The sequence below is a fragment of the Podospora bellae-mahoneyi genome, chromosome 5 (assembly GCF_035222275.1).
Source record: "Podospora bellae-mahoneyi strain CBS 112042 chromosome 5, whole genome shotgun sequence".
NCBI classification, from domain to species: Eukaryota; Fungi; Ascomycota; class Sordariomycetes; order Sordariales; family Podosporaceae; genus Podospora; species Podospora bellae-mahoneyi.
In genome coordinates, this window is record NC_085884.1 from 2,196,264 (window position 1) to 2,219,491 (window position 23,228).

At 52.9% G+C, this 23,228-nt stretch overlaps 7 protein-coding genes across 7 annotated transcripts; 3 read left to right on the top strand and 4 right to left on the bottom strand.

Annotated features, from left to right (window-relative positions):
* Positions 1-206: 206 nt before the first annotated feature.
* On the bottom strand, positions 207-5,624 carry PSE1 (importin subunit beta-3). The gene is made up of 5 exons (XM_062879833.1): positions 3,929-5,624; positions 3,644-3,863; positions 3,413-3,588; positions 854-3,357; positions 207-786 (listed from the first exon to the last, which is right to left on the bottom strand). The coding sequence occupies exons 1-5, from the start codon at positions 4,112-4,114 to the stop codon at positions 573-575; spliced, it is 3,300 nt and encodes a 1,099-aa protein (XP_062731008.1). The 5' UTR covers positions 4,115-5,624; the 3' UTR covers positions 207-572.
* On the top strand, positions 5,026-7,934 carry SDS23 (cell separation during budding). The gene is made up of 3 exons (XM_062879834.1): positions 5,026-6,297; positions 6,366-6,832; positions 6,898-7,934. Exons 1-3 carry the CDS (start codon positions 5,950-5,952, stop codon positions 7,622-7,624), a joined length of 1,542 nt encoding a protein of 513 aa, XP_062731009.1. The 5' UTR covers positions 5,026-5,949; the 3' UTR covers positions 7,625-7,934.
* QC761_506160 (uncharacterized protein) lies at positions 7,867-9,512 on the bottom strand (the record flags this gene model as incomplete). The annotated part of the gene is made up of 5 exons (XM_062879835.1): positions 7,867-8,336; positions 8,393-8,765; positions 8,815-9,035; positions 9,093-9,368; positions 9,438-9,512. The coding sequence occupies 5 exons, from the start codon at positions 9,510-9,512 to the stop codon at positions 7,965-7,967; spliced, it is 1,317 nt and encodes a 438-aa protein (XP_062731010.1). The 3' UTR covers positions 7,867-7,964.
* Positions 9,513-10,092: 580 nt separating this feature from the next.
* Positions 10,093-11,634, bottom strand: QC761_506170 (uncharacterized protein; the record flags this gene model as incomplete). The annotated part of the gene is made up of 3 exons (XM_062879836.1): positions 11,225-11,634; positions 10,359-11,173; positions 10,093-10,299 (listed from the first exon to the last, which is right to left on the bottom strand). Exons 1-3 carry the CDS (start codon positions 11,346-11,348, stop codon positions 10,093-10,095), a joined length of 1,146 nt encoding a protein of 381 aa, XP_062731011.1. The 5' UTR covers positions 11,349-11,634.
* A 1,057-nt stretch (positions 11,635-12,691) lies between these two features.
* On the top strand, positions 12,692-15,575 carry QC761_506180 (uncharacterized protein). The gene is made up of 2 exons (XM_062879837.1): positions 12,692-13,638; positions 13,696-15,575. The coding sequence occupies exons 1-2, from the start codon at positions 13,353-13,355 to the stop codon at positions 15,468-15,470; spliced, it is 2,061 nt and encodes a 686-aa protein (XP_062731012.1). The 5' UTR covers positions 12,692-13,352; the 3' UTR covers positions 15,471-15,575.
* A 51-nt stretch (positions 15,576-15,626) lies between these two features.
* On the bottom strand, positions 15,627-20,038 carry OTU1 (ubiquitin-specific protease otu1). The gene is made up of 3 exons (XM_062879838.1): positions 17,560-20,038; positions 16,892-17,479; positions 15,627-16,842 (listed from the first exon to the last, which is right to left on the bottom strand). Exons 2-3 carry the CDS (start codon positions 17,238-17,240, stop codon positions 16,247-16,249), a joined length of 945 nt encoding a protein of 314 aa, XP_062731013.1. The 5' UTR covers positions 17,241-17,479; positions 17,560-20,038; the 3' UTR covers positions 15,627-16,246.
* Positions 18,047-23,056, top strand: QC761_506200 (uncharacterized protein). Its single transcript, XM_062879839.1, has 5 exons — positions 18,047-18,768; positions 18,834-18,936; positions 19,020-19,857; positions 19,932-20,491; positions 20,853-23,056. Exons 1-5 carry the CDS (start codon positions 18,302-18,304, stop codon positions 22,038-22,040), a joined length of 3,156 nt encoding a protein of 1,051 aa, XP_062731014.1. The 5' UTR covers positions 18,047-18,301; the 3' UTR covers positions 22,041-23,056.
* The last annotated feature ends 172 nt before the right edge of the window (positions 23,057-23,228 follow it).

A 23,228-nucleotide genomic window follows, 5' to 3' on the forward strand; every position in this document is an offset into this window, starting at 1 on the left:
TGTCTCTCTCGCTTTCTCTCGGCCGGGATGCAATCCGACCTACACAATTCCCGTGTCAGCTTCCATGTCCGGCGTTGGCGAACCCCTATTGTGTCCGCTTCGAGCCCGATGACGTGTGAAGTCATACAAAGCCGTTCGACCCTGCCAAGGCATTGCGGGCTGAGAAGGACCCTTCATCACTTGCTCTGCTGGGACTATGCCTGTTGGCCGAGAGACATGTGAATATACGATTACGCCCAAAGGGACCTAGAAATATGTAACTGTTTTTTTTGGTTCGCTTCATGTTGATTCGCTCTGAGACATGTCGAAGCGGAAGCTTTACCTGGCTAATATGACATGTAACTCGTACATGCCAATGACCGATCGGACGAACAAACATGGTATCATGCCCGTGAACTCCAAAAAACTTCCTCCTCCGTCCCTGCCCCTTTTCTCAATCCCTACCATCCGACCCTTTCCTTCAGGGTCCCAAACTCCTATCCGCGGCCTGCCCTTACACGCGTGTCTTTGCCAAAGGACAGCTTCACTCGCAGATACTGAGGTATCGCGTCCATCACGACCGGGCTTGGGAACTAACCGAAATGGGCGCGGATGGTTTGCTGAGCCTCGGGTGAGAACTGAGAGAGCAGTGGTGATGGGTCAGTGGCGGTGCCCTCCAAGAGAAGCTTGGTCGCTGCCACTACACGAGCCGCATTCTGCCCGCTCAGCGTCTCTCCCTCGAGAGCCTGTGCAACGTAGACGAAAATCTGTGCGGCCCGCCCGGCCACGGCGATGGAAGCATGTTGCCTACAGGAAGCTGTTAGTCCAGAGTACCTTGTGAATCACATGACTCATGGGAAAAGCGGTAACTTACTTGCTAATCAAGTCGGCGAGATAGAGATAGCCATATGGCGCTGCTTCCTCGTCGTTGCAGATGGGGAGGTAATTTATCCACTGATCAATGATTTGGTTGGGGTTTGGCACTGCCGAGGCGTTGTAGTGCAGGATCTTCGCAATGGCAGCGCATGCGTTCTCGGTGGCGTAGACATTGTCTTCGTTCCGCGCATCAGGGACCTGCATGAGCTGGAACAAGTACTGCAGTGTTCCGGCCAGGAACGTGGCCCACTGCTCACCACCATGACGAGCAGCCACACCGATGCCATAAGCCGCAGCCTGGCGGATAGCCGGCGAGGGGTCCTGGCAACCACGCACGAGCGCCTCGCTAATCATAGGAGCATAGTTGCCACTGCGAGCACCGCAGTACTCAAGGACGTCGTCCATGATGCAAAGGCCCCATTGACGCTGCGTTGGGTCATCCGACTTGAGGAAACCTTGATATGTGTCGGCGAGACGCTCAAAGTAGGGAAGGAAGCTCTCGCCGTGGTGCTTGAAGACGCAGTGGAAGGCCTTGTTCATATCCGAGAGAAGAGTCTGGTCGTCTTCGATGGCCATCAAGAGTTCCTCAGCGTCATCCTCGGCATCGTCAGTACCACCAGCGCGGTGCTCCTCTTCGCGCTGAGCAACACGGTCCTTGTAGTCATCAAGGGTAGAAGTGACTGAATCGATAAACTTGCCCATGCGCTCAGGGCTAAGGCAGGGCCCACCGATAACCTCGACAGACTCGTAAAAGCACTGATACATCTCCGCCAAGGTATCGACAGCGGGCTCAGCGGAAAGAACTTCAAGGAGCTTGTCAATGGTCTTGTCCCACAAAAGCCTGAGCTGGTCCGAGGCGGGTCCATAGGCTTTCTGGACGCAGCTCAGAAGCTGTGGCACGAGCTTGGCAGAAACATATCTGACAGGATCATGGAAGAAGAATGCCAGGCCGGGGAGAGCGATCTTCTCCATGATCTGATCGGCATAGGGCGCAAACTCATCCTCAAGAACCTGGGCGTAAACAACCAGGAGCTCAATGGCCATATGTTTGTCCTCCATCGAGCTAGTTCTGATTCCAATCGTCTTTCCACGGAGAGGCACCAGCTCCCAGCCCTCTTCTTGCTGGAACTTCTCAACCTGATCCTCGTCGTCGAGAAGCTGAATGTCAGCCTTGGCGCTGGCCATCTCGAGAAGAGGAGGCATGACCTTGGGCAGACAAGGGAGGAAATTTTTGCCCATGACGCGGCACATTCTACCCCAGCAGTGCATAAGATACTGGGCCTGAGGGTCATCAGCCTCGGTAACATTGTCCTGGATGGATCCGAGAAGTTGGACAAGCATGGCGGCGTCGTTGCCCAAGCGCTGCTGGCCAACAGCGAGAGCAATAAGAGTCGCGCACTCCATAGCCTTTGCGCGAAGGAGGCGGTACTCCTTGTCGTTCTCGCGCTGCAATACGCTAACCAACATGGGCATCAGAGTATCGTAATATCTGGCAAACGCCTGCTCGGCCGCGTCGGCAATAGTGGCGATGGTCGAGAGTGCTTGCTCCTGCACGTACCGCTTCTCGTTCTGGAGGAGCTCATAGAGCTTGGTGAGGAGGCCGTCCAGGTACGGCTCCAAGACGCTCTTCTCGGCCTCTTCGCAAAAGTTGACCAAAGCGGCCGCAGCGTGCGACTTGACTCTAGCCTCGGGCGAGTCCAAGACTGGCACGATAGCGGTCAGAACAACATCGTAAAATTCCTGTTGCATCTTTGGCGCAAAGTCAGTGCTCATCTGGCCCAGAGCATTGCACCCGGCCCATCGGACACGAGGATGGGGGTCCTTCAGGGCCGGAACAACGAGCTTCAAAACCTGCTCGAGTTCCCCAATCATCTGGTCGCGACAGCCTTCCGAGATGGCAGAAATAGCCATGAGAGCCGCGTGCCTGTCCCTCCAAGCAGGGGACTGCATCATGCGTGGGAGCCAGGCAAAGGTGGGCTGCAATACGACCATGCCCCCCATCTTGTTCGCCAAGCGGTCCATGCAGTGCTCTCCAGCTACGTGGTTGTTGTCACTTTCCTGGTCTTCAAGATCGTCGGCCCCAAGCCAATCAGCAGCATCATCGTCATCCTCGCCAATGTCGGTCATCAAACTGAGGCACTGAGTGATCATATCCTCGGTGTACTTGGGATCTTTTCTGCACATGGATGGGGCGTAATCAGCGAAAGTAGCCATGAGCTCCAAAGCATTCTGTCTGCAAAGGTCACTAAGCTCCTTGTCTTGGATCACGGCGATGGAGAACTGGACGAGTCCGCTGAAGTTTGGCTTGAACATCTTGGGCGAGCTTTCGGCGAGGTCGATGAGGGCCACCAAACCTTTGCTCAAGTCGTCGGAATCTTGAGCTTGCTTGATTGGTGGCAGAATGTTGAGAATTTCGGGAAGGAGACCAAAGTACTTGGCCTGGTTCTTCCTGCTGAGGTTGCGGAAGAAAGAAGCGAAGGCCTCCATGGCGGCAAGGCGAACCTATTCATGTCAGTATAACAAACCCTCAACTATTTTCCAAACAGGACTTTCATACTGAAACTGATTCGTCCTTGAAGGCCTGGGCGAACACGCCAGCTACCTGCTCTTCATGCTGTCTCTCAATAATGCCGGGGGTAGTTGTGAACACTCGGAAGGCGGTTTCGCGCTTGCCAGCATCAGGGGCCTGGCTGAGCTGAAAGAGCACTTGCAGCAGGTCTGGCCAGGAATCGTCTACAAGCACGTTAGTGGTAGCGCAATTCAGGAGGAAAGGCAGGTCTAGACGAACTGCTATCGTAGTACTGTCTGGCAATCTCGGCAACCGCGTCACTGATCTTGTTCCGGACGTTCTTATCTGTCTCGGCAAGCAATGTCTTCAGAAGCTCGTTGCGGATGGCCTGGCAAGACACGGCTCCCAGGGAGATAAAGAGGTCAACATTTTCGGAGCTTGGTGTTTTGCGAGTCTTGGATGCTATGCGACGGAAGATGACAGCTGCAAATGTGCGAACCTAGGAAACAAGATATCAGCATGATGGCGTTGGTTCACAGGCAAACCAGAGAGGACGAGACGTACCGAGACATCAGGGGAGCTGCTGATCTGCTCGGCCAAGCCCATTAATAGGTATTCTGGCCGCTGGCTTGTCCACTGATTCTGCAGAACCTCCTCGGCTTGTGAGCGGACAATGTTGTCTGATGACTGAAGCTGCTGGAGTAGCTGGCCCAGTTGGGCGCTAACATCTGCGGGCAGAACAGAAGACATGATGTTGTCTGAATCTAAGTTGTATGAGCTGAGAGGCGCTCAAGGGGCCTGCCGATGCCGTCGTGCTCCAAAGTGGACGTCGTCTGTTTTAGTCAGGACAAAACCAAACTGAGACGTCGAGTGAGCTTTGGGCTCCGGATATGGAAGGACGCGTCGGCGGGATCGTCGCTACCTGGGGAGGAGGGGGGGGCGCTAGACTGGTCGTCTGGAATGTCGAGGGCGAGATGCTCTGTGGGAGACGCGTCGGGAGTGAAAAAGCGCGGCGGCTCGTTAAGTGGGTAAATGTTGTTGTTGACTCTCTGGGCGAGTCGTCGTGAGAGGGGGGTTTTGGTCTGTGAAGTGGGAGGGAGAGGGGAGTGCGACGATGGTCAATAATTTTTTGATTGGATCAGGGCTGTTGAGGAGTGGGGGAGGGGCAGTCAAGACAGCTGGCGGAGGGGAAATTTGGTGTTCGTGCAGTGCCAGCGGGTCCCGCAGTTCTACTCAGACAGAATCTCCCAGGGTAGTCTAATCTGTCTTGACAAGAGAGGATGACGGTCGAATGCAATATGTGAAGAGAGGGTTAATTTTGTGTTTGCAAAGCAAGGGAAAAAAGCACAAGCAACAGAGGGTTTTGAATGTTCACAAGCTTTAGTTCCGGGTGTGGCTTGTGTGTGTGGTTGTGGTAACAACCTTTGGTGTGGCTGAATGAAGGCGAAACTGAAATATGGTCGTCTGAGTGTGAACACGAGCAAATGGCGTGAACGCCTATCTCTCGACAACTGATGCCTGGCCAGCAGGAAAGATAAATATCTCTCCCGACGTGGCTTGTGTGTAGAAATCTGAAAATTTCATTCATCTCACTTCCATGGCTTAAAGTATGATAGGGCTGAGATTATAGACCGGCTAGGCAGGTTGGTCACTTGTCACTCACTGCCCTTGCTTGAACTTTATGGTTGGGTGACAACGCATCCAGCTCGTTCCTGACATCCAATTCCATGGATGCCAGCTGTCAGCTTTTCCATTTGCAGTGCACGCCGCCCAAACCACCAACGCCCTCCGGTTGCTTTTAGTTTTCACCTCCAGCTTCACAAAGGAAACATTTCCCACGATGATATCAGGAGCTCTATTAGGTGGTGTCATTGGTGGGTGGGGCATATCTATCACCAACATAGTGTAGAGAGGAGTGTGCGATCTGCATGAGGTACAATTGGGACGATATGCCTGTATTTTGCATCCCAGACTTTGAACATGTTTACTCTCTCTGGAGATACTACAGCAACCGTTGCAGCGAGCCGGTGAATATATCGATGGTACCGCCGGCGTCAAAGACAACCGTCAAGCTGGGCTGTTGGGCCAAGCGGTGATAACAGCGAAAGGTCATTCCGATAAGAAATATTGCGGGGTTGTAGAGTCATCAGGCCAGGGCTGGCCTGACATTCACAGCAGGATATCTGGAACAGAGGAGGTGATGCCGGAATATACAGAAACCCCAGCACAGCCTCCAAATATCGCCAGTTGTCTCTGAAAAGTATACAGGTTGGCCAGCCAGGAGTCACCGCATTGCTCCCCTCTGCTGCAGCATGGATCTGTTTATGATTCTGATGCTGACCCCGCATCGCCCTGGAGCTCCGTCATAGCACCCGTGCCACCCTTGTTCAAAGCGACCACCTCAACAGACAGTCAGAGACAACAACCACTCGTTGTTCCTCTCCTTGACCACCCAACAGTGACCTGACCTGACCTACAGCTCTGACACAACTCTGAATCCCAAACTTTGACATCTCAAATGAGCCCACCGTCGAGTCTTACATAAACCGAATCCTATCGAGAACTATCATCAGCTACCACCCACCATGGACATCCCTGGTGCTCAAGAGAGCGCTGCCAACAGTTCCAACAGCTCACTGGGCGCAACTCTCTCGACTTCCCAGACTGAGCGCAACAAATCTGGCCATATTGCTGCTCATAGACAGAGCTTTGCCGAGGACCAGAGACGCCCTCCTCCTTCCCCTCGCAGCCATCGACACCCATCTCTCACCCAACAAGCCGTCCAAGAGCTTATGAACCACCCCCCAATCAACCGACACGCCAATCCCCAGTATGCCGGTAGGAACTGGCAGGAGATTGCAGTGGGGGAATTGGCTGTGGCAGATGATGTGAAGTGGACCGATCTTGACGAGAGTGTTCAGGATGCCACGCTGGTATGTTTCTTAGCTACTTACTCCAATGCGACCCGGCTACTCCATGCTGATCCCTCACCTCTCGGTAGACACTCCTCAAAAACCATCCCACCAATGCGGTCCTTGTACGAGAGACCCCCACATCAAAACGAGCCATGTCCACGTTTGACTACAGCGATCTGAACGCCTACTTATTGGTGGTGGTCGGGCTTGCGAAACCTGAGGAGGAGCAGATCGAGCTATACGACCACATCGCGAAGAGTGCCCAGGCCCAGACACCTGTAACGCTCCGGGAGATCCAGCCTATTCTGAAGAAGAGCGAACTGGTAGCTTTGCCGGCCGAGGCAACTCTGGACGCGGCTGTGGAGGCTTTCGGAAGCGGCATCCATCGGTTACTGATTACCAACAGCGCTGGAGAGGTTATTGGAATTCTGAGCCAGCTCCGTCTGCTCGAGTTCTTCTGGAAGGAAGCGGTCAATTTTCCTGTTATTGACCGTCTGTACGGGAGCGTGCTGCGAGATCTTCAGATTGGTAGCACTCAGATCATCGCTGTCAAGTAAGTCGTCGTCGCATCACTTGCTAAGTTCCTGTTCCGGTTATCGGGCTAACTTGGGATCCTAGTGCCGATGGGCCTCTCGCTGATGCCCTTCTGTTGATGCACAACGAGGGCCTGACTTCGGTTGCAGTGGTCGATCAAGGCCTCAACGTGCTCGGGAATATTTCAACAGCAGATCTGAGGCTTTTGACCAGTACGAACAACCTGCCCCTTCTCAAACGCTCGTGCATGCACTTCATCAGCGTTATCCTCAACGAGCGTGGCGTCGAACATGGCCGTGATTCTTTCCCGGTTTTTTACGTCAATCCTTACTCCACACTTGCGCACACAGTGGCCAAGCTCGTTGCGACAAGATCTCACCGGATGTGGGTTGTCGAGACGGCTTCACCTTCCCCTAGTGCTCCCGCTACACCGTTACTCCAGCCGGTTCAGCTGGGAGTTACGGCTGCAACGGCTCCTCCACCTACGTCAGTCACTGGTGTTGGGTCGTCATCAAGCCCTGGCCCACAACCAACTGTTCTTGTTTCTTCGCAAACCCCCTCAGCGCCCCAATCGCCGCTGCCAGGACAGTCATTCTCTTCGGTGCCTTCTGCCAGCTTGCCTGGGGCACATGTTTCTGGGAGGTTGTCCGGGGTTGTCTCGCTGACAGATGTGCTGAATCTCTTTGCCAAATCGAGTGGGCTTCGGCCTTCGGATCCCTCGGAACAGAGGGCTCGGAGAAGACGGAGCTCGAGTGCATCTGTCCGGCCAAGTTTGGATGCGGGGAGAGGAAGCGTTGACTTTAGGAGGTAGTACATCTTTTATGGCTGAAGCATGGAAAATACTGTCATTACTCAGCACGAGCCTCTCCTGTATTGTTGCATTGTGTTGGGAGGGGAAGAGAGTGGCATTCGCCTTTTTTGGAGGAAGAAAGGAGGGCATCATGACAGAATTCCTAATTATGCGAATCACACAAGTTTCATACTGTTTCTGGGAACGATGGCGAAAACAGACAGACCTATGATGATGATGACGGCATGGGCGGGACTCGTCTTGATAGCACAGAATCAATTGATATTAGAAGTTGGAAATAAAAAACCTCATGAGTTTGTACTATACTAAAAACTTTGTGTCTCGAACCATTTTCGTCTCTCTACTCCTTATAATTCAACCCCCCACCAAAGCTAACCTCGCTGTTTTTGCCGGCGGTGGTGACCATCTCGCCTTCTGTTTTTCCGGTCTCAAAGGCGCAGCGTCCCATGTCTAGCTTTTTGACGGGGATGGCAGAGGGAGAGATGTCAAAGTCGAAGATGTCTATCGGCAGACCCAGGGTGGTGCAGGCGTTGGGGATGTCGACGATGCCGGCGACGTGGCCCTGGATGGGGGCGCAGGAGAGGAGGAGGTAGATTTGGTAGTCGGAGTAGCCGAAGCGGCGGAGGTATTCGATGCAGCGGAGGGTGGTCTGGCGGTAGGCCACCGCCACGTCGAGGTAGTGCTGTTTGCCGTGTTGGTCGACGGAGAAGCCCTAGGTACCTAGGCGTTAGCGAGAGGGATGGGGAGGGGGAAAGGGGAGGGGGTTACCTCAAAGTAAATGTACCTCCCTGGACCAAAATGGGGCTCTACCGGACCGGGGATGTAAATCGGGGATGTGAGAGAGAGCTGGGAAACGCCGGACTTGATGACGGAGAAGTTGATCGTGATTATCCCTGCCATCTCGATGGCGCCGCAAAAGGAGATCTCGCCGTCGCCTTGGGAGAAGTGGAGGTCGCCTACGGAGAAGTTGGCGCCGGGGACGTGGACGGGGAGGTAGACTTTCGAGCCGCGGGAGAGGTTTTTGATGTCGCAGTTGCCGCCGTGTTCGGGGCGGCCGGGGATTGTGCGTGCGCCTTGGAGGCCGACTTTTTCTTTTGTATTTGGGTCTGCGGAGCCGGCGTGGACGTTGAGGGGTTGGGGGCTGGGTGTTGGGTTAGTAGGGAAAGAAAAAGGGGGAAGGGGAGGCAAACGGCAGGGCGACGTCTCGGTCGAGCTTGTTGGCGGCGATGAGCTCGGCTTCGCGCTTGTTCCAGGTGTCGAGGACTTCTTGGGAGGGAGCACAGCCGAGGATGCCGGGGTGGATGAGGCCGGCGAACTTGACGTGGGGGATGTGGCGGGAGGTGCAGTAGATGCCTTCAAAGTCCCAGATGGCTTTGGCTGCGGAGGGGTAGAGCTCGTCAAGGAAGCCACCCTTTCGTTTTGTTGTCAGCATGAGATGGGGAGAGAACGGGAGGAAAGGGCAACATACACCATTGGACTTGTCAAAGATGCCCGTGAAGCCCCATGGCTGGTCCTCAAAGGGCTGGACGTCCATGATCTCTACGAGAAGAGCATCACCTGGCTCGGCGTTTTCAATGGCGAACGGGCCGGACAGGTAGTGAACACGGGTGAGGTCGACATTCTTGATGTCATCCGCGAAGTCGTCGTTCTTGATTTGGCCTCCGGTCCAGTCCAGGCATTCAATCTTGACCGTCTCGCCATCTTTGATGGTGGCTGCTGGAGGGATGTCTGGGTGCCACCTGTTCTGTAGGAGGGTTCCTGGGTGTTAGTCAACATGTCCAAGATGAAGAAGGAGAGCCATGAGAAAAGTTACATGAAGGTATGGCTGCTCAGAAGCCGGCTTGTCAAAGTCAACCTTGCAAACGGTGCGGATAGCGGACTTGCCCATGGCTACTAATGAGGTTAAGAAAGACACGGAAAAAGGAAGGGGAAAGTATCAACTGCTTGGATATTAAGTATCATACGACTCATGCAAGACAGGACCCAGCTCTATATGTACAAATCTTACGCATCCCTCGTGAAGCTACCCCGCATCCCATGTGTTCCTCTCTTCACCTCGCAGGTCATGTAAACCAAAGAAAACGACGTAATGACATCCAGAAAAGCCACTATCATCGTCCTGCAGGAGGGCTATCAGTGAACGCCGAGACTCTCTTGCATCCCAGACCCACGCCGTTGGAGAAAGCTACTGCAGCATTCGCAGTGTTCTTGGACGGCCCCCACACGCTCCACCACGGCAGACGAGGTGGGAAGAGGGGCCGTGATAAGAAGACTACTGCAAAGGTATCCATATACAAATAGGAATTGAGGCCGGAGATAACGCGGACTGCTGAGGTCCCAAGCATCATTCATTGGCCAATAACAAAACGTGAGAGCAATGGCCTTGAGAAAAGAGATAGGAAATGGCATTTCCAACTTGGATCCGTCAGTCATCCACATCTGTCAGAATCACTGATGCGAATACCGCCTCATTGCTCAGTTATCGGTCTTGCCTCTGGGTGTGGATCTGTCTCGGAGTAGGCAGGCGGTTTGTCGTGGAGTGTATCGAGTTTGTCGAGGCTCAGGCTTAGGAACTTTTGCTTGTTCTTCCACTCGACCTGACCGGCTGCAAACTCTTTGGCCTCGGCCGGGGCCGGAGGGGGGTCGGTGATCTTGGTAATGAGATAGGCAGTGCTCTGTTGGGTGTTAGTCATTACCCTCGTGGTTTCTTCGCCGGACAAAGGAGAAGACTTACAGCTTCGGCAATGCCATAAATCAACACTCCCAACAATGGAGTCTTCAACAGCGTGTAAAATCCAATGCCGAATCCAAACAAGAGCCCCTCACGGCTCCGGAACCACTGTTTCTTCTGCTCCTTGGTAAACTTGATTCTTGCAAAGTAGGGCTCCAACAGCTCTCTGACCAGGCCTCTACTAGCAAAGTAGCTCTGCAAGAAGATAACCAGATACCTCCTAGGCAGCAAAATCCCCGTTCCGAAGATAATCCCGGCCGGTCCCAGCCCGACAGCCTTGTTAAACGTGTAGAAACTAGCAGCAGGCAGCACAAACCGCCCCACATACGGCAAGTAACTCAGCAAAAACACCCCCAAGCTAATCGCGCCCCGTCTCGCGAACCGAAACAGAAACATACTCACGTTCTCCGCCGTGCTCGTCGAGTTGGTGCTCCCATCGCTCTTCTTGTACAATCTCAGGTTGGGGTAGTACATAGCCCTCAGCTTGGACGGGTCCTCGTCATGCTTATGTTTCTGAATATACGTCATATCCACCCACTGCAGGCTATCCATGAACAAGTCGTCGAGAGTAGGTGTGATGTAGCGGACCAGGCTCATGAAGAAGAGGGGAAATTGGAGGACATGCTCTTCGATGAAGGTGAAGAATGACTCGTCCCAGGGGATGTTGACGAAGAAGGAGAGCACCCAGAAGAGAATCTGGAGGAGGACAAGAGGGATGACGACGAGAAGACGAATGGCGATTCCGGCTCCGACGGCGATGGCAGCTTGCTTGTAGTGCTCAGAAGTGAAGAGACCCGGGTTTTGCATCGCGCGGTGAGCTGATGGGTGTCAGAATCAAATCTCAAGTGTAGATAGGAGTGAAAACATACCACCAACCATGGTCAGTTGGGCGCCTCGGAGGATGGCGTTAAAGTCGAAGTGGGAGACATCGAGTTTCTGTTTGAGCTTGTCTTTGTCCAGCTGATCTATCAGCGGTTTTTGATTTGAAGCCATCTTGGCTGCGGGATTTGGTGAATGTCTGCCTGTTTCTGTCTTTGACTCTTCTGCTGTATAGTGAATGGTGTTGCTTGAGCCCGAGACAGCTTGATATACAGGTATGGATGTGTTTTAAGCTTCAAGCTTCAAGCTTCGAGGCAGCATCTGAGATGTGCCCCTGCCGATGATGTCAACTGTCCCAAGTGGACTGCTAGTAAAACTCGGCTAAGCCGGAAATGGGTTGACGGGTCCTGGCCCCGCTCTCGAGGGTCGGATGGTAGCACAGGTGCATATTTGATAAGGAGCTACACTTAGATCAGGTCGACGTTGGTGTTACGTCAAGTACCCCTCAAACAGAATCAATATCTGCGTCGCAATAGAGCCTGGTTACGCGTTGACATAGCTTTCTTCTAAAAGTCGGCACACTATCTAAACTTGGCGATTAGGCTTAAAAGAGATTTTGAACATTAATTAAAGCTAAATATTTTATCAATATATAATTGTTACGGTTTTGGAGATAGTGGTGCCACAAGGAATCAATCAGGACTGGACCGGGCGATCGAGCGGAGCTCACGGTCTAGGTGGACAGAACGGACCAATAATATGGGGACCGGGAACCGCAGCGGGGCTCACGGTCCACGGTCCAGCATCGGCCAATTAGGAGTGGACCGAGGACCGTCTGTAATTCAACAGTCCACAGTCCTAAAGTCTACATATACACGGAGGAACTAGCTGGTATAGATAGATAGTTCCGTAATATATAATTTAAGTTATAATTGTGGTATCTTAGCTATTGCAATCAAAATAAGTTATTTATTATATACTATTTAGCTGTACCAAATTAAGATTGTTTAGAAGTGCCTTTAACTAGTATCCTCTTCAGAGATTCTGGATAGGAGTTTATAACGATATTTTTTTATATAAACTTACGTTTTATAGAGTTAAACGCTAATTTTTTTCCTGCTACTTTTATTACTATTTATTTTATACTATAACTTAACGTTTCTAACAGCTATAATACTTTTAACAACTTTGACAATTTTAATAATTTTAACAATTAATTCTAATAGTTAGCTTTAACAGCTAGCTTCAACAGCTTTCGTAAATTTTGTTAGAGTTCTATATAAAATAAATATTAATAAAGTATATTAAACTATCTATGTATAAATATTTTATAGCTTTCACGTCTATAAAAATCTGATGTATATAATAAAGACCTATTTTTACCTACATTCATAAACTTTTTTATTCTAGAAACCTTTAGCCCTAGTTCGAAGATATAGGGTGAGGACTTATTCTGGATGTGGTTAGCATGCCGACCTTTGGGAGAAAACCATGCCGGCGCGCAGCCGGGCTTGTCGCAATGGCCCACGGTGCCATAGTTCGCCGCAATGGACAGGAAACCCCGGCTCGTTTGAAGGAGCTATGGGCGCTCTCCTGGGGATCCTGGGCGTTGAATCAGACGTTGAATCAAATCTGAATTCTCGTCAGAAAGACCGGACAATTCCAGCTTCTCGAGAATTTTCAACGCCGTTTGTCCATCCTGGCCTGCCCTGCGTTTGCCGCGGCCGTTGCTGGAATCAACCCGACACGGCAGAACAAGGACGGGAGTGGGGCGGCTTTTCGCAGTTGCGCCCACAGCGGTTCGATCGGCGTCAGCTTTGCTCCCTTTTGGCCACTGATTGTGACGGAAGAGACGGTACTGTCTTCAACTTCATCCGTTTGCCAGCTTCTTTGCCCATTGTACTCGCTCTTTTCTTGTTGCATCCAGCGTCCAGCATCACTAGCCCGGCCCCCCTCTACAGTGCTGTCACGTAGCACCAGCAACTTCCCCGGCAAATCTGTCAATAGATCAGAATCATCGTCCCATTTCGAAACGCATCTCTTTATAACACCAGTTTCGCATCCGCATAGCCGCCGAGATCTCCTAGTCCAGTCTTCCTGTTGGCCTCCTATCTCTGCGTCATGCCCGCCGTTCTTCAACCCACACGATCATGATTTACGACCTCGATTGAATGAACAATGGACTCCTCGCGAACACGGGGAGCATCTTTCACGGCTCCGCGCCGCGTCTTTACGGCACCAGTCCACCAGCCTGCGGTAGCGCCCCCGCGGCCATCTTCCTCCTCCTCCGCTTCGCAACCCACCGGCGGTCTCGTCGATACTCTTTACGACCATCCTAATGTGAAAATCGTTTCCTTCTCGGCAGGATCCCAGTTCCTTGCCATTGGCTCCAAAGGCACGGGTCCCGACATTGAGCCTGGCTCGCTATCTTGGTCCTCACAGTTAGAGCGGACCATTGCAGTCGGTACGTGAGACACAACATCTGCCGTGTCAAATAAACTCTAATTCCTTATGTTTACAGGACCTTTCCGCATTTACCGCGCCCCTGGATCAGTCGCATTCCTGAGCTGCGGCTCTGCATTACAACCCATTTTGAAGAAGAGTCAGGTCTGGTGCGTGGACGAAGAACCCAGCAAGTTCGTACTACAGATACGACGCCCCCAGTATTGGCGGATTGAAGTACCAGTGAAGGATCCCGAGGACCAGCGACGAGCCGAAGTGTTGCGAGAGGTCTTTGACCAGATTCTGCAGTTTGAAAAGACTCCGTGTCCTTTCGCGAGGTCTTTCACCGTTGACCTTCCAGAAAGCGCTCCTGTCAAGTTGAAGCCATGGACACCAGCGCGGAGATCCAGTGCCTGTCTCCCTGTGCAACCATCTACGCCAGTCGAGATTGCGCATATCCATCGGGGTCCACCACGAGGGTCGATTTGCCTTGGCGACCTGTCATTGAGTGAACAAGGCAAATACTTGGATTCGACACTGGAAGAAAACCCAAGAGAACACAAGGCAAAATCCCAGGCTCATGAGGGCTCGCCTGTAGGAGAGCCGAGCGGAAAGGCGTTGCGCCCATCACCCCTTAAGATTAAGAAGACTGAAGAAAAGGGGCCTGTCACCCCTCCACAGCTCACAGTGGTCACGCCGCCCCCTTCAAATCCCAAAAAGACGAGGACTCCACGAGAAGTATCACCCGAGAGTGCCAGCTTTCAGTCACCAAAAAATTCTCAGGATTCCTTTCGCAGTCCAGATTCATGGGCTTCAAACTCTCTACCTTTGTCGCCACCCCTGTCCAGCCCAGGGTCCCCTCGAAGCTCTCTACCCTTCAGAACTAGCCTCCAGAACTCGTGCCTTGATACCCCTACAACACCCGTTGCAGCACCTAGCAACAACCTTACCACAGCCGCCAAGGCATCACAGTCATGGAGTATCTCCACCTCCGAATCCGGAAGGACGGAGAACAGCGAGGAAGCCACTCTATCCTCCTCCATCTCTGAATTGGAATGCTCCCCAAAGTCCAAGGCCCCAGCGTCAAGACAACAGTCTATTCCTTCCATTATCCACTCGGTCCCAGAAGAAGCCATCGAAGACGAGCCAGAATACGAGTCCTTCCCCACAGCGTTCACCACACCAACTCCTACCATTTCCATCTCGCCATCTCCTTCCTCGACGACGATCACCACGCCCACACAACAGCAACGCCGTCCGGGTATCCGTCGGGCTACTACTTCATCTTCGCTAGCCCCCGACCGTAGGGCGTGGTCTCCTCTCCCCCCTGCAGCGGACCTCTTCACCCCACGCAGCACACTCACATCTTCCCCACCTTCCAACCGCCAGATGCGCAGTCTGCCGATGATGGTGGTGCAAAAGACGTGCGAGATTCTGATGTCACCTCCCTCTCACCTCATCAGTCTGATGCTGAAGATTGCGGCGAGGATCTTGGCAGGGGAGTGGAAGGGGTTGATATTTGGGTGGGGGGAGAAGGGGGAGAGGTTGGAAGTGGAGTGGGATTGGAGTGATGACGACATCAGTCCTCAGCAGCAGCAGAGAAAGAAGACGATGGGGACAAGGGCGAGGGGGTGGTCGACGCTTACGGTTAATAATAGTAATGGTAATAATGCGAATGAGAGGGTGGATGACTGGTGGTTGAAGAGGAAGAAGAGTAGGGATCAGATGGCGGGGACTTTCCCGGAGAGTGATGATGAGGAGGAGGGGGTTGATCCTCTCGAGGTTAAGAACAGGAGGGTGAAGGCGTTGAGTGGTGGGGAGGATGAGGATGCGATGAGCTCGGGGGTGGATTAGAGGCTTTACCCCCGGTTTGTTGTTGGATCATTATCATCTCCTGAGCTGTCGTCGCCTACGAGGAGGAAGAGGAGGGGGGTTTTTGAGGCGTTGAGGGAGGTGGGGGTTTTACTTGGGACTGGGGGGGGTGCTGGTGGGGGGGTTTCTTTTTGATGGGTTGGTTTGGATTTTGTATGATTAGTTCCTTTTTTTGGGGGGGGTGGGGATGGGGGGGTAGGAAGAATCACCGGCTTCGTCAAGGTATTAAGGGGGTACGGATCATGAAATGATACCTGGACAATTGGGACAAGGGATATGATGGGGATATGGGTGGATTGGGTTGATTGAGAGTGGCATACATGCTATGAAGTACAAGCCGGACAGAGAGAGTTTGTTTGGTAATTTTGTGTATGAGATAATCAGAGAATGGTAGGGGGCGTTTGTTGGATAGGTGTGGTGCTTTTTGGGATTTGTATATGTATACGTAGAGTGAATATCCCTTGTTTAAGTACGCTCCTAGGAGATGGACGGGTGGACTGGACGGGATTTTCAGACACAGCGGGAGAGAGAGGCAGAGAATGCACCACAAGCATTTATTAACATCATGAATTATTTTAAACCCAAGGTTCTTTTCACTGAATTCTTGGTTAATCTCTTTGAGCGACGCTAATACCCTCCTCCTCCCATCCCCAGCCTGTTTGCTAATGCATGCGTGCTTGTGTACAAATATATAAAAATGTTACAACCCCCCCCCCCTTCTCCCTTAAGTAGGTCGTTTGATGCGAAAGAGGCACAATCTACTGAATCGTCATCTCGCCAAACTCCTTGTGCCCCGTCTCCTTCTGGTGCACACCCGCCTCCTTCATCCCCTTGCCGATCCACTGGCACACTTCGCACTTGATGACGAAATCGGTTGTGTCAGTGTAGTAGTGCATCCTCTGGAGTTGCGCAGCGAGCTGTCTCGCCTTTGTGAGCACCTCCTTGTCTTGCGTGTCCCATTTTGTTACATCGCAGTCCACAGGGTAGGAGAGGTCAAGGGCAAAGGCGATGCGATCGTAGTGGATGCCGCTGTAGAGAATGATTATGCGGGTCTCTTTGCCTTCGCCAAAGCGGTCGACTCGGAGGGACTTGACATCGATGGAGGAAATCTCAATGTCGTAAATGTCGGAGAGGATGGAGAGTTCGATGGCGCCCCCCCAGGTGTCCTTTTCCATGAGGTGGGAGCAATACTTCTGTGGGGGCGAGCCCAGGATGGCAGCGGTGTATTTTTCTGGGTGGGTGAGGATGTACTCGGTGATTTGGGCGCGAAGGCGAGAGGATGGGTTGTCGATGGAGAGGGCGCCTCCTACTGCGGTGAACATGCAGCTGTTGTCGTCGGGCATTACTCTTAGGACTGTGGTGCGTTAGCAGAGTTGGGAAGGTGGAGGGAGAAAGAGGCGTACCTATGTAACCGCCTCGGGAGGCCCACTCGAGGGATGTCTCATCGGGTTCTATCCCTTTAGGGACAAACGCTGGCTTCGCTGGCTTGGCTGGCTCTGGAGCTGGAGCAGGTGCGGTATCGATGGGTGCGACGACGATTGTCTCCCCACGGAGCTTCAGGTCTTTTATACTTGAGCTTTGTGAAGAGAGACTGATATCCAGGTTCTTGAGTGGGTAGCCATATTTCAGGCTGAACCTCTCAAGCTCGGTCTTTGATTTGATGAGCGCCACAAGGTCGGAGAGGGTCGACTCATCCTCAACCTGGATTCGAGATTGCCCATTAGGGGCTCGGAGGGCGATTTGAATCATCATCTTGTGAAAGTGTGGTACAGGTTGAGGCCGAGGAAGGTATGAGTTGCCAGCTCTTGAGGAGGTTGTTGCTTGAGAAGGTTGAGAACGGAAATTATGCCAGACAAGTCAAATATATATACCGGCGCCACGAGAGTAAGAGCCCCACAGTATCTGATTTGAAGTTAATGCCCCAAAGAAAGAAGTGAGTTGTGAGGCTCTTATCGCAGATCGTCTGAACCTTTGCGAGGTGAAGAGATGAGCTGGGGGAACATGTTAGTCTAGGTTCTTATCTGCGTTCTTTGAAGAGATGACACGATATCAGATGAGGGGAGTGACGCACCTATCAACCAAGCCAGGGCAAATCAGGAGCAATGAGTCTTGTGCCGTCAATTTTTTTTGGACTTAGTAAACAAAAGCTTGCTATGAGTCTGATACCAAAGGAAACTGCCCGATTCGGAGCTCTCGTCTGGTTGGGCGTGAGATGTGAGCCGACGTCACAGCGGCAGTTGTAATCGATGCGGATGGGAGGTGGGTGTTAGCGATCGACTTGGGATGTCTTGTGAGCACTGTCTCAGAGCAAGACATATAAGTGATAAAAAAAAGCTTCGAGAGCAGTTGAGGCCGCTGGGACTAGTAAAGACCGAAGGACAACCTTTTTAACAACAGCGCCTGTTGGAGTCTCTCGTGATCCAACCCTACAACCTTGTGGATGGGCTTCCCAATGTCCTAAGCTACCAGCTGCCTCGGGCGTCACACGGGCCTGGGGCACCTTGGTGGGCAATATGCTTATATCCGATATGTGAGAGAGCAGGGGGTCCGTGCGCCAACCAAGAACAACGCGCTAGCTGCAAGGCCGGCCACAGCGACATCTCTGGGCTGGTGTCTCAGCTGTGGAGAAAGTCGCGACGGGACTTGAGTCGGTTCAACACTGGCACACAGGCACATCTGGACACAGAACTCCCTCTCACTGGTCACTGGTCACTGGCACGGTCACTGGCACTTGTGGCTCCAGCCGGTTGAGGTACCCCCATCGAAACAGTGTCTTGGAAACCCTGCTCCTCCAAGTTCGTGTACCGAGTACGATGCCCACTTTGCGCGAACGTCCCAGCAGAGGCGATATCTCGCCCGCCAAGAAGAGCTCCGGAAACAGCTCCCAATTCTCACCCAGCACAAGCAAATCCGCCAGATCCTCCCTCCGAGAGAGTGTTCCCAGGGACGCCATCGAAGTCCGAGAAACGATAGAAGCCAAGGGCGACCAGGAAGAAGACGTCGACATGGCCGACGCCAACGCGCCGACGCGCCCAAGCATCAAGGGAGGCCCCAATGCCGACACCGAAATGGTTGATGCCGGAGCTGCCAGCATTGACGCGAAACCAGATGTCGATGCAGATGGCGACGTAGATGCTGATGGGGAGCCTGATGCCGACGGCGAGCCAGACGAACAGGCGCAAGAAGACCAGGAAGAATCAGACGAAGAGAAGGATATGCTCCAGCTCATCAGAGAAACATCCGAATACTTGTGTGGTTACACAATCAAGGTTGATGGAGAGTAAGTCTTATATCACTTGTCATGCGATGCGCCGCGATGCTGATTGGATCGCAACCAAAAAACAGAGACCACGAGATTGCCTCGGGGTTTCAGCGCCTCGTCAACAAGCGCAGCCTCCCAGACTATTTTGAAGTCATCAAAGAGCCAATGGCTTTTAGTACCGTAAGAGTGAGTTGCCGTGGCTTACCCTGCTCCATCCTCCCAACGAGAAAAACGAGGGGCGGCTTGCTAACCTAACCGCATGGCTGCAGGGCAAGCTTAACAAAAGAACTTATACCTCGTTCAAAGAGTTCGTGCATGACGTGACGCGCATATGCCACAATGCGCAGGTGTACAACAGGCCCTCTGCTCCCATCTTTTCCGATGCTGGCCGTCTGCTGGAAGTGTTCAAGGAAAAGCTTGCAGAGCTGGTCAAGGACGGTGATATTACTGCAGAGGAAGCTGTGCTGCCGGACCTTGGACCACTGCCAGAGTTTGAAGATTCCCCTCCCCCTGAAGAAGACGAAGAGGAAGAGCAAGATGATGAGGAAGAGGAAGAAGATGAGGAAGAAGAGGATGACGATTCGGACGACGAAGGCAGGCGACGTCGCTCAAGAAGAGGTGGGCGTCCGGCGAGGAGAGGCGCAGACAACGACGATGATCCTCACAAAAAGCGTGGCAGACCGCCCAAGGTCTTGACACCTCTGGAGGCGCGAACCCAGTCGCTTCTGAAGGGACTGCGGAGGTTCAAGAGCGACGATGGCCAGCTGCGAATTTTGTCGTTCGAGAGGCTTCCTGACAAGGCTGACATGCCCGACTATTATGCCTCGATTCGAAACCCCATTGCGCTCGACACCATCAAGAAGAAGCACAAGCGCAAAAAGTACACCACCATCGACCAGGTCCTGCAGGATCTAGAGTTGATGTTTGGCAACGCTATGCAGTTCAACGAGGAGGGGAGCCAGGTTCATGAAGACGCTACCGAGTTGTTGAAGCAGGCGCGTCTTCTTACTGAAGAGGAGAAGGCCAAGCCTGACGATGAGTTTCGTGATGAGGATGGAAAGCTACCACTATCACATATCGAGCACAAAGGAGAGGTCTGGAGAGTTGGTAAGTTGCCCCCCTTGCCACCGCTGGGTGAAGGGAAAACGCATAGATGCATACTGACTCCAATTCGGTTGAAGGCGACTGGGTCCATATTCGTAATGCGAATGACTTGCAAAAACCAATCGTTGCCCAGCTCTACCGGCTCTGGTCTGACGCTTCTGGTCAAAAGTGGGTGAATGCGTGCTGGTACTACCGGCCGGAGCAGACAGTTCATCGCTTTGACAAGCATTTTTATGAGAACGAGGTAGTCAAGACGGGGCAGTACCGTGACCACCCCATTGAAGATGTCGAGGATCGCTGCTTCGTCATGTTCATCACGCGGTACCCCAGAGGTCGGCCGCGTGGGCTGCCTCGGGACAAGGCTGTGTATCTGTGTGAGGCGCGCTACAACGAGGAAAAGTTCAAGTTTAACAAGATCAAGACTTGGACCAGCTGTCTGCCAGACGAGGTGCGCGATCGGGACTATGAAATGGACCTGTTTGAGCAGCCACGGGTGCTGAGAAAGGTTCCCAGTCCCATCAAGCACCTCTTGCAAGCTGATGCTAAAGAGACCGACGACCTTCCCAAGCCCACCTGGAGGAGCATGAACGCGCCTCCCCTAATTGGAGCCGTCCACCGCCGGCCGCGCGAGCCAAATGTAAGTCTGGCTCCCTGTTTCTTTCCTTCCCTGAGTGTTTGTCAGGCAAGTGTCTGTTCGCTGCAGCCGGCTTTTACGGTTTGCTGAATTTTTCAACCCCACACTCTTCTCTTACCTCAGGTCGCTCTGGACAACTTGCCTCCCTTCCTTCATTTTGCCCTTTGTTGCCTAAGGCACAGCAAGCACACACACACACCACATCAGGCGCCTATCTCATCTCGTCTTCTCATAACCTCATCCACTCTTCCCTTCATTACCTACTCCATCCTGCCACAACCACAACCACAACCACAATCACAATCACAACCACGACCAACCCACTTGTTCCTGTCCGACCATAAAGCTGACATTTAGCCCAAAGGAGTCGCCTCCCCCCGCTCCGAATCCCTTGCTGCAAACAGCGGTCGCACCTGTGCCGCTGGCCATCGGACCTCCTCGTGTCGCCATGAAGGTCGAACATGGTGTTGCGGGAGCACCGCCCTATCAGCACCATGCTGCCGTCGCGCCTGCGCCCATCCACTCGCCGGCTTCTCACTATCGCATGCAGCACTTTGTGCCACAACAGCCACCGCCCTCGGTCCCCAGTCCTCACCCGGCACCGCTCCATCTCCAACCCCAGCCCCAGCAGCCGATGCCAATGCACGTGCCGCCCCATCCTGGTATGGGACAGCAAATGCAGCCAAGCCCACACTACCCACCTCATGGGTACCCACAACAGTACGGCCCGCAGCAGCCACCGGCTCCGCCGCCGCAACCACTTCACTATCAGCAACACCCTCCACCACCCATTGCGCCCGCTTTCGAGCAACATCAACATCACCCCCAGCACCACCGCCAAGTTCATCCCGCGCCCCCCGTCATGACACCCTCTCGCCCACCCATGGCTTCCGCCCCCAGCATCGCACCTCTCGCGCACCCCAACGGCCCACCAGCCAATGTGTACAATCCGCCTAGGGCTCCAGAGGCGTATACTCTCGCTGAGCACGCCGACGCGGCCATCCCCAAGGAAGTCCGTGAGCAGTTTCAACGCGATGAGAATGGTCGTGTCCTCTTTTTCACGGCCCCTCCGCTCAAGCGCGCCAACAATGGCGTCTCACAAGAATATGCCCACCTGGGTCACAGCGTGGAGCACCTGGCCAACATCAAACAGATCCGTGCAGAGCGCGCGCGTAAACGCAAGGAGAGGGACGAGGCTCTTGCCCGTGAGCAAGATGCCAACAAGAAGCGATCACCAAGCGAAGAGGCGTCCGCGCAGAAATTGATTGAGCAGGAGCAGCAAGCCCGAGCACAACTGATGGAGAAGGTCATTCTTGATTGGTGTGCGGAGCTCAACAAGGGCACCGAAGCTCTCGAGAAGGATCTTGGTGAAGGGTGGAAGGAGATGATGCAGCAGAGCCGGGAGGAGAACAAGGGCTTGACGGAAGAAGAGATCAAACAAAAGAATCTTCGGTGGTTTTACGAGGACCTCGAGAAGACAGGCCAGATCACGTCAGAGAAGCGAAAGGAGATGGAGAAGATGTTTCTGAACAAGAAGCATTTGGAGGCTTGATTGGCTGATTTTTATTTCATTGTCTGGGTACTTGTGAGCTTTGGAGTTGGTGTTGGAAGGGAAATTTGACACTGGCAGGCAAGGCAGGGCGGGAAAAAAAAGCGAGAACAGGAATACCTTTTGCGCGGATTCCGGATATCAATGCGTAGCGTATACTGAGGGACTACTACTAAATGGGTTATTGTTTGGTTTTGTATGATGTACTGCAGGACTAGAAATGCAGGATCTTGATCAATTGCGGTGGTGAGAAACAGCGGGCGGTGAAGCAGTGAGTGACACGTTGGCATGTTTAGAGCTTGTGGTTGGTTATCGAGAGCGCCTTGGCTGACTGCGCGTCCGCCGAGAGGATCTACAAGATGAGATGGCGCTCTCCAACATCTCTAGAACACTGATCTCCCTGATCTTCTAGATAATTGCGGGAACTGTCTGCACAGCCTGCTGGAGATAAGATGCGTAAGCTTCTCTCTCTGAGCCTTGTCTGAAGTGAGGGCGCTGAGACATGGTATGTAATGATGACGTTTGGAGAGGGGTCCGCTGCTAATCACTCTGGTGATGAGAAGATAACAATCTGACAATGCTGGAAGTATAAATATAAAATCATTGTTCTTTCTATGTTCTAGATATGCCGCCTTGGATTATCTTCTCAAGTTCAACCTATCATTGTAACAAGAATTTCCCTCTACAGTACCGCATGAAGCGTAATCCACCCAGCACCACAACCATCACCAACAGCTCGGAGACGAACACAAGCACGACGAACATGCAGCCAGAGTTTGTACGGCAGAGACAAGACAGCGGCAGCGGCAGCAGCAGAATTTCGGGGCTGTTTGGCAGGGGTAATAACAATAATAATATGGCAGGTGGGAACGGGAATGAGTACGAGCGGCGGCAGACTCGGGCAGGGTCGGTTATTACGGATGTGAGCGTGGGTGGTGATGATTCTTCTTCGAGGAGGTCATCTGCTACGTCTGAGAGCTCGGAGGTGTTTGTTTCGCGACAGGTGGAAAGGCAGGCTCGGCCGTTGGAGGGGAGGAAGGAGGATAAGAGGGTGGGAAGTTGGAAGGGGGGGGAGGGGGCGTTCATCGGGGGTGCGTTGGAGATTGCGTTTGATATTTAGGTTGTTTGTTTTGGGGGGAGGGGGTTGCTTGTTTGGATGTGATGTGATAAAATGGGAGGAAGGCTGTGCTT

What these genes read in the sequence shown, in the direction of transcription:
- QC761_506180 (XM_062879837.1), top strand. Translation starts at nt 13,353, where the DNA reads ATGGACTCCTCGCGAACACGGGGAGCATCTTTCACGGCTCCGCGCCGC. An exon ending in AGAGCGGACCATTGCAGTCG is followed by an intron (nt 13,639 to 13,695) that starts GTACGTGAGACA and finishes TTATGTTTACAG; the next exon opens with GACCTTTCCGCATTTACCGC.
- PSE1 (XM_062879833.1), bottom strand. Translation starts at nt 4,114, where the DNA reads ATGTCTTCTGTTCTGCCCGCAGATGTTAGCGCCCAACTGGGCCAGCTA. An exon ending in GCAGCTCCCCTGATGTCTCG is followed by an intron (nt 3,864 to 3,928) that starts GTACGTCTCGTC and finishes CTTGTTTCCTAG; the next exon opens with GTTCGCACATTTGCAGCTGT. An exon ending in CTCGCCGACTTGATTAGCAA is followed by an intron (nt 787 to 853) that starts GTAAGTTACCGC and finishes AGCTTCCTGTAG; the next exon opens with GCAACATGCTTCCATCGCCG.
- SDS23 (XM_062879834.1), top strand. Translation starts at nt 5,950, where the DNA reads ATGGACATCCCTGGTGCTCAAGAGAGCGCTGCCAACAGTTCCAACAGC. An exon ending in GTGTTCAGGATGCCACGCTG is followed by an intron (nt 6,298 to 6,365) that starts GTATGTTTCTTA and finishes ACCTCTCGGTAG; the next exon opens with ACACTCCTCAAAAACCATCC. An exon ending in ACTCAGATCATCGCTGTCAA is followed by an intron (nt 6,833 to 6,897) that starts GTAAGTCGTCGT and finishes TTGGGATCCTAG; the next exon opens with TGCCGATGGGCCTCTCGCTG.
- OTU1 (XM_062879838.1), bottom strand. Translation starts at nt 17,240, where the DNA reads ATGATGATTCAAATCGCCCTCCGAGCCCCTAATGGGCAATCTCGAATC. An exon ending in CTCCCGAGGCGGTTACATAG is followed by an intron (nt 16,843 to 16,891) that starts GTACGCCTCTTT and finishes AACGCACCACAG; the next exon opens with TCCTAAGAGTAATGCCCGAC.
- QC761_506200 (XM_062879839.1), top strand. Translation starts at nt 18,302, where the DNA reads ATGCCCACTTTGCGCGAACGTCCCAGCAGAGGCGATATCTCGCCCGCC. An exon ending in TGGCTTTTAGTACCGTAAGA is followed by an intron (nt 18,937 to 19,019) that starts GTGAGTTGCCGT and finishes GCATGGCTGCAG; the next exon opens with GGCAAGCTTAACAAAAGAAC. An exon ending in AGGAGAGGTCTGGAGAGTTG is followed by an intron (nt 19,858 to 19,931) that starts GTAAGTTGCCCC and finishes ATTCGGTTGAAG; the next exon opens with GCGACTGGGTCCATATTCGT.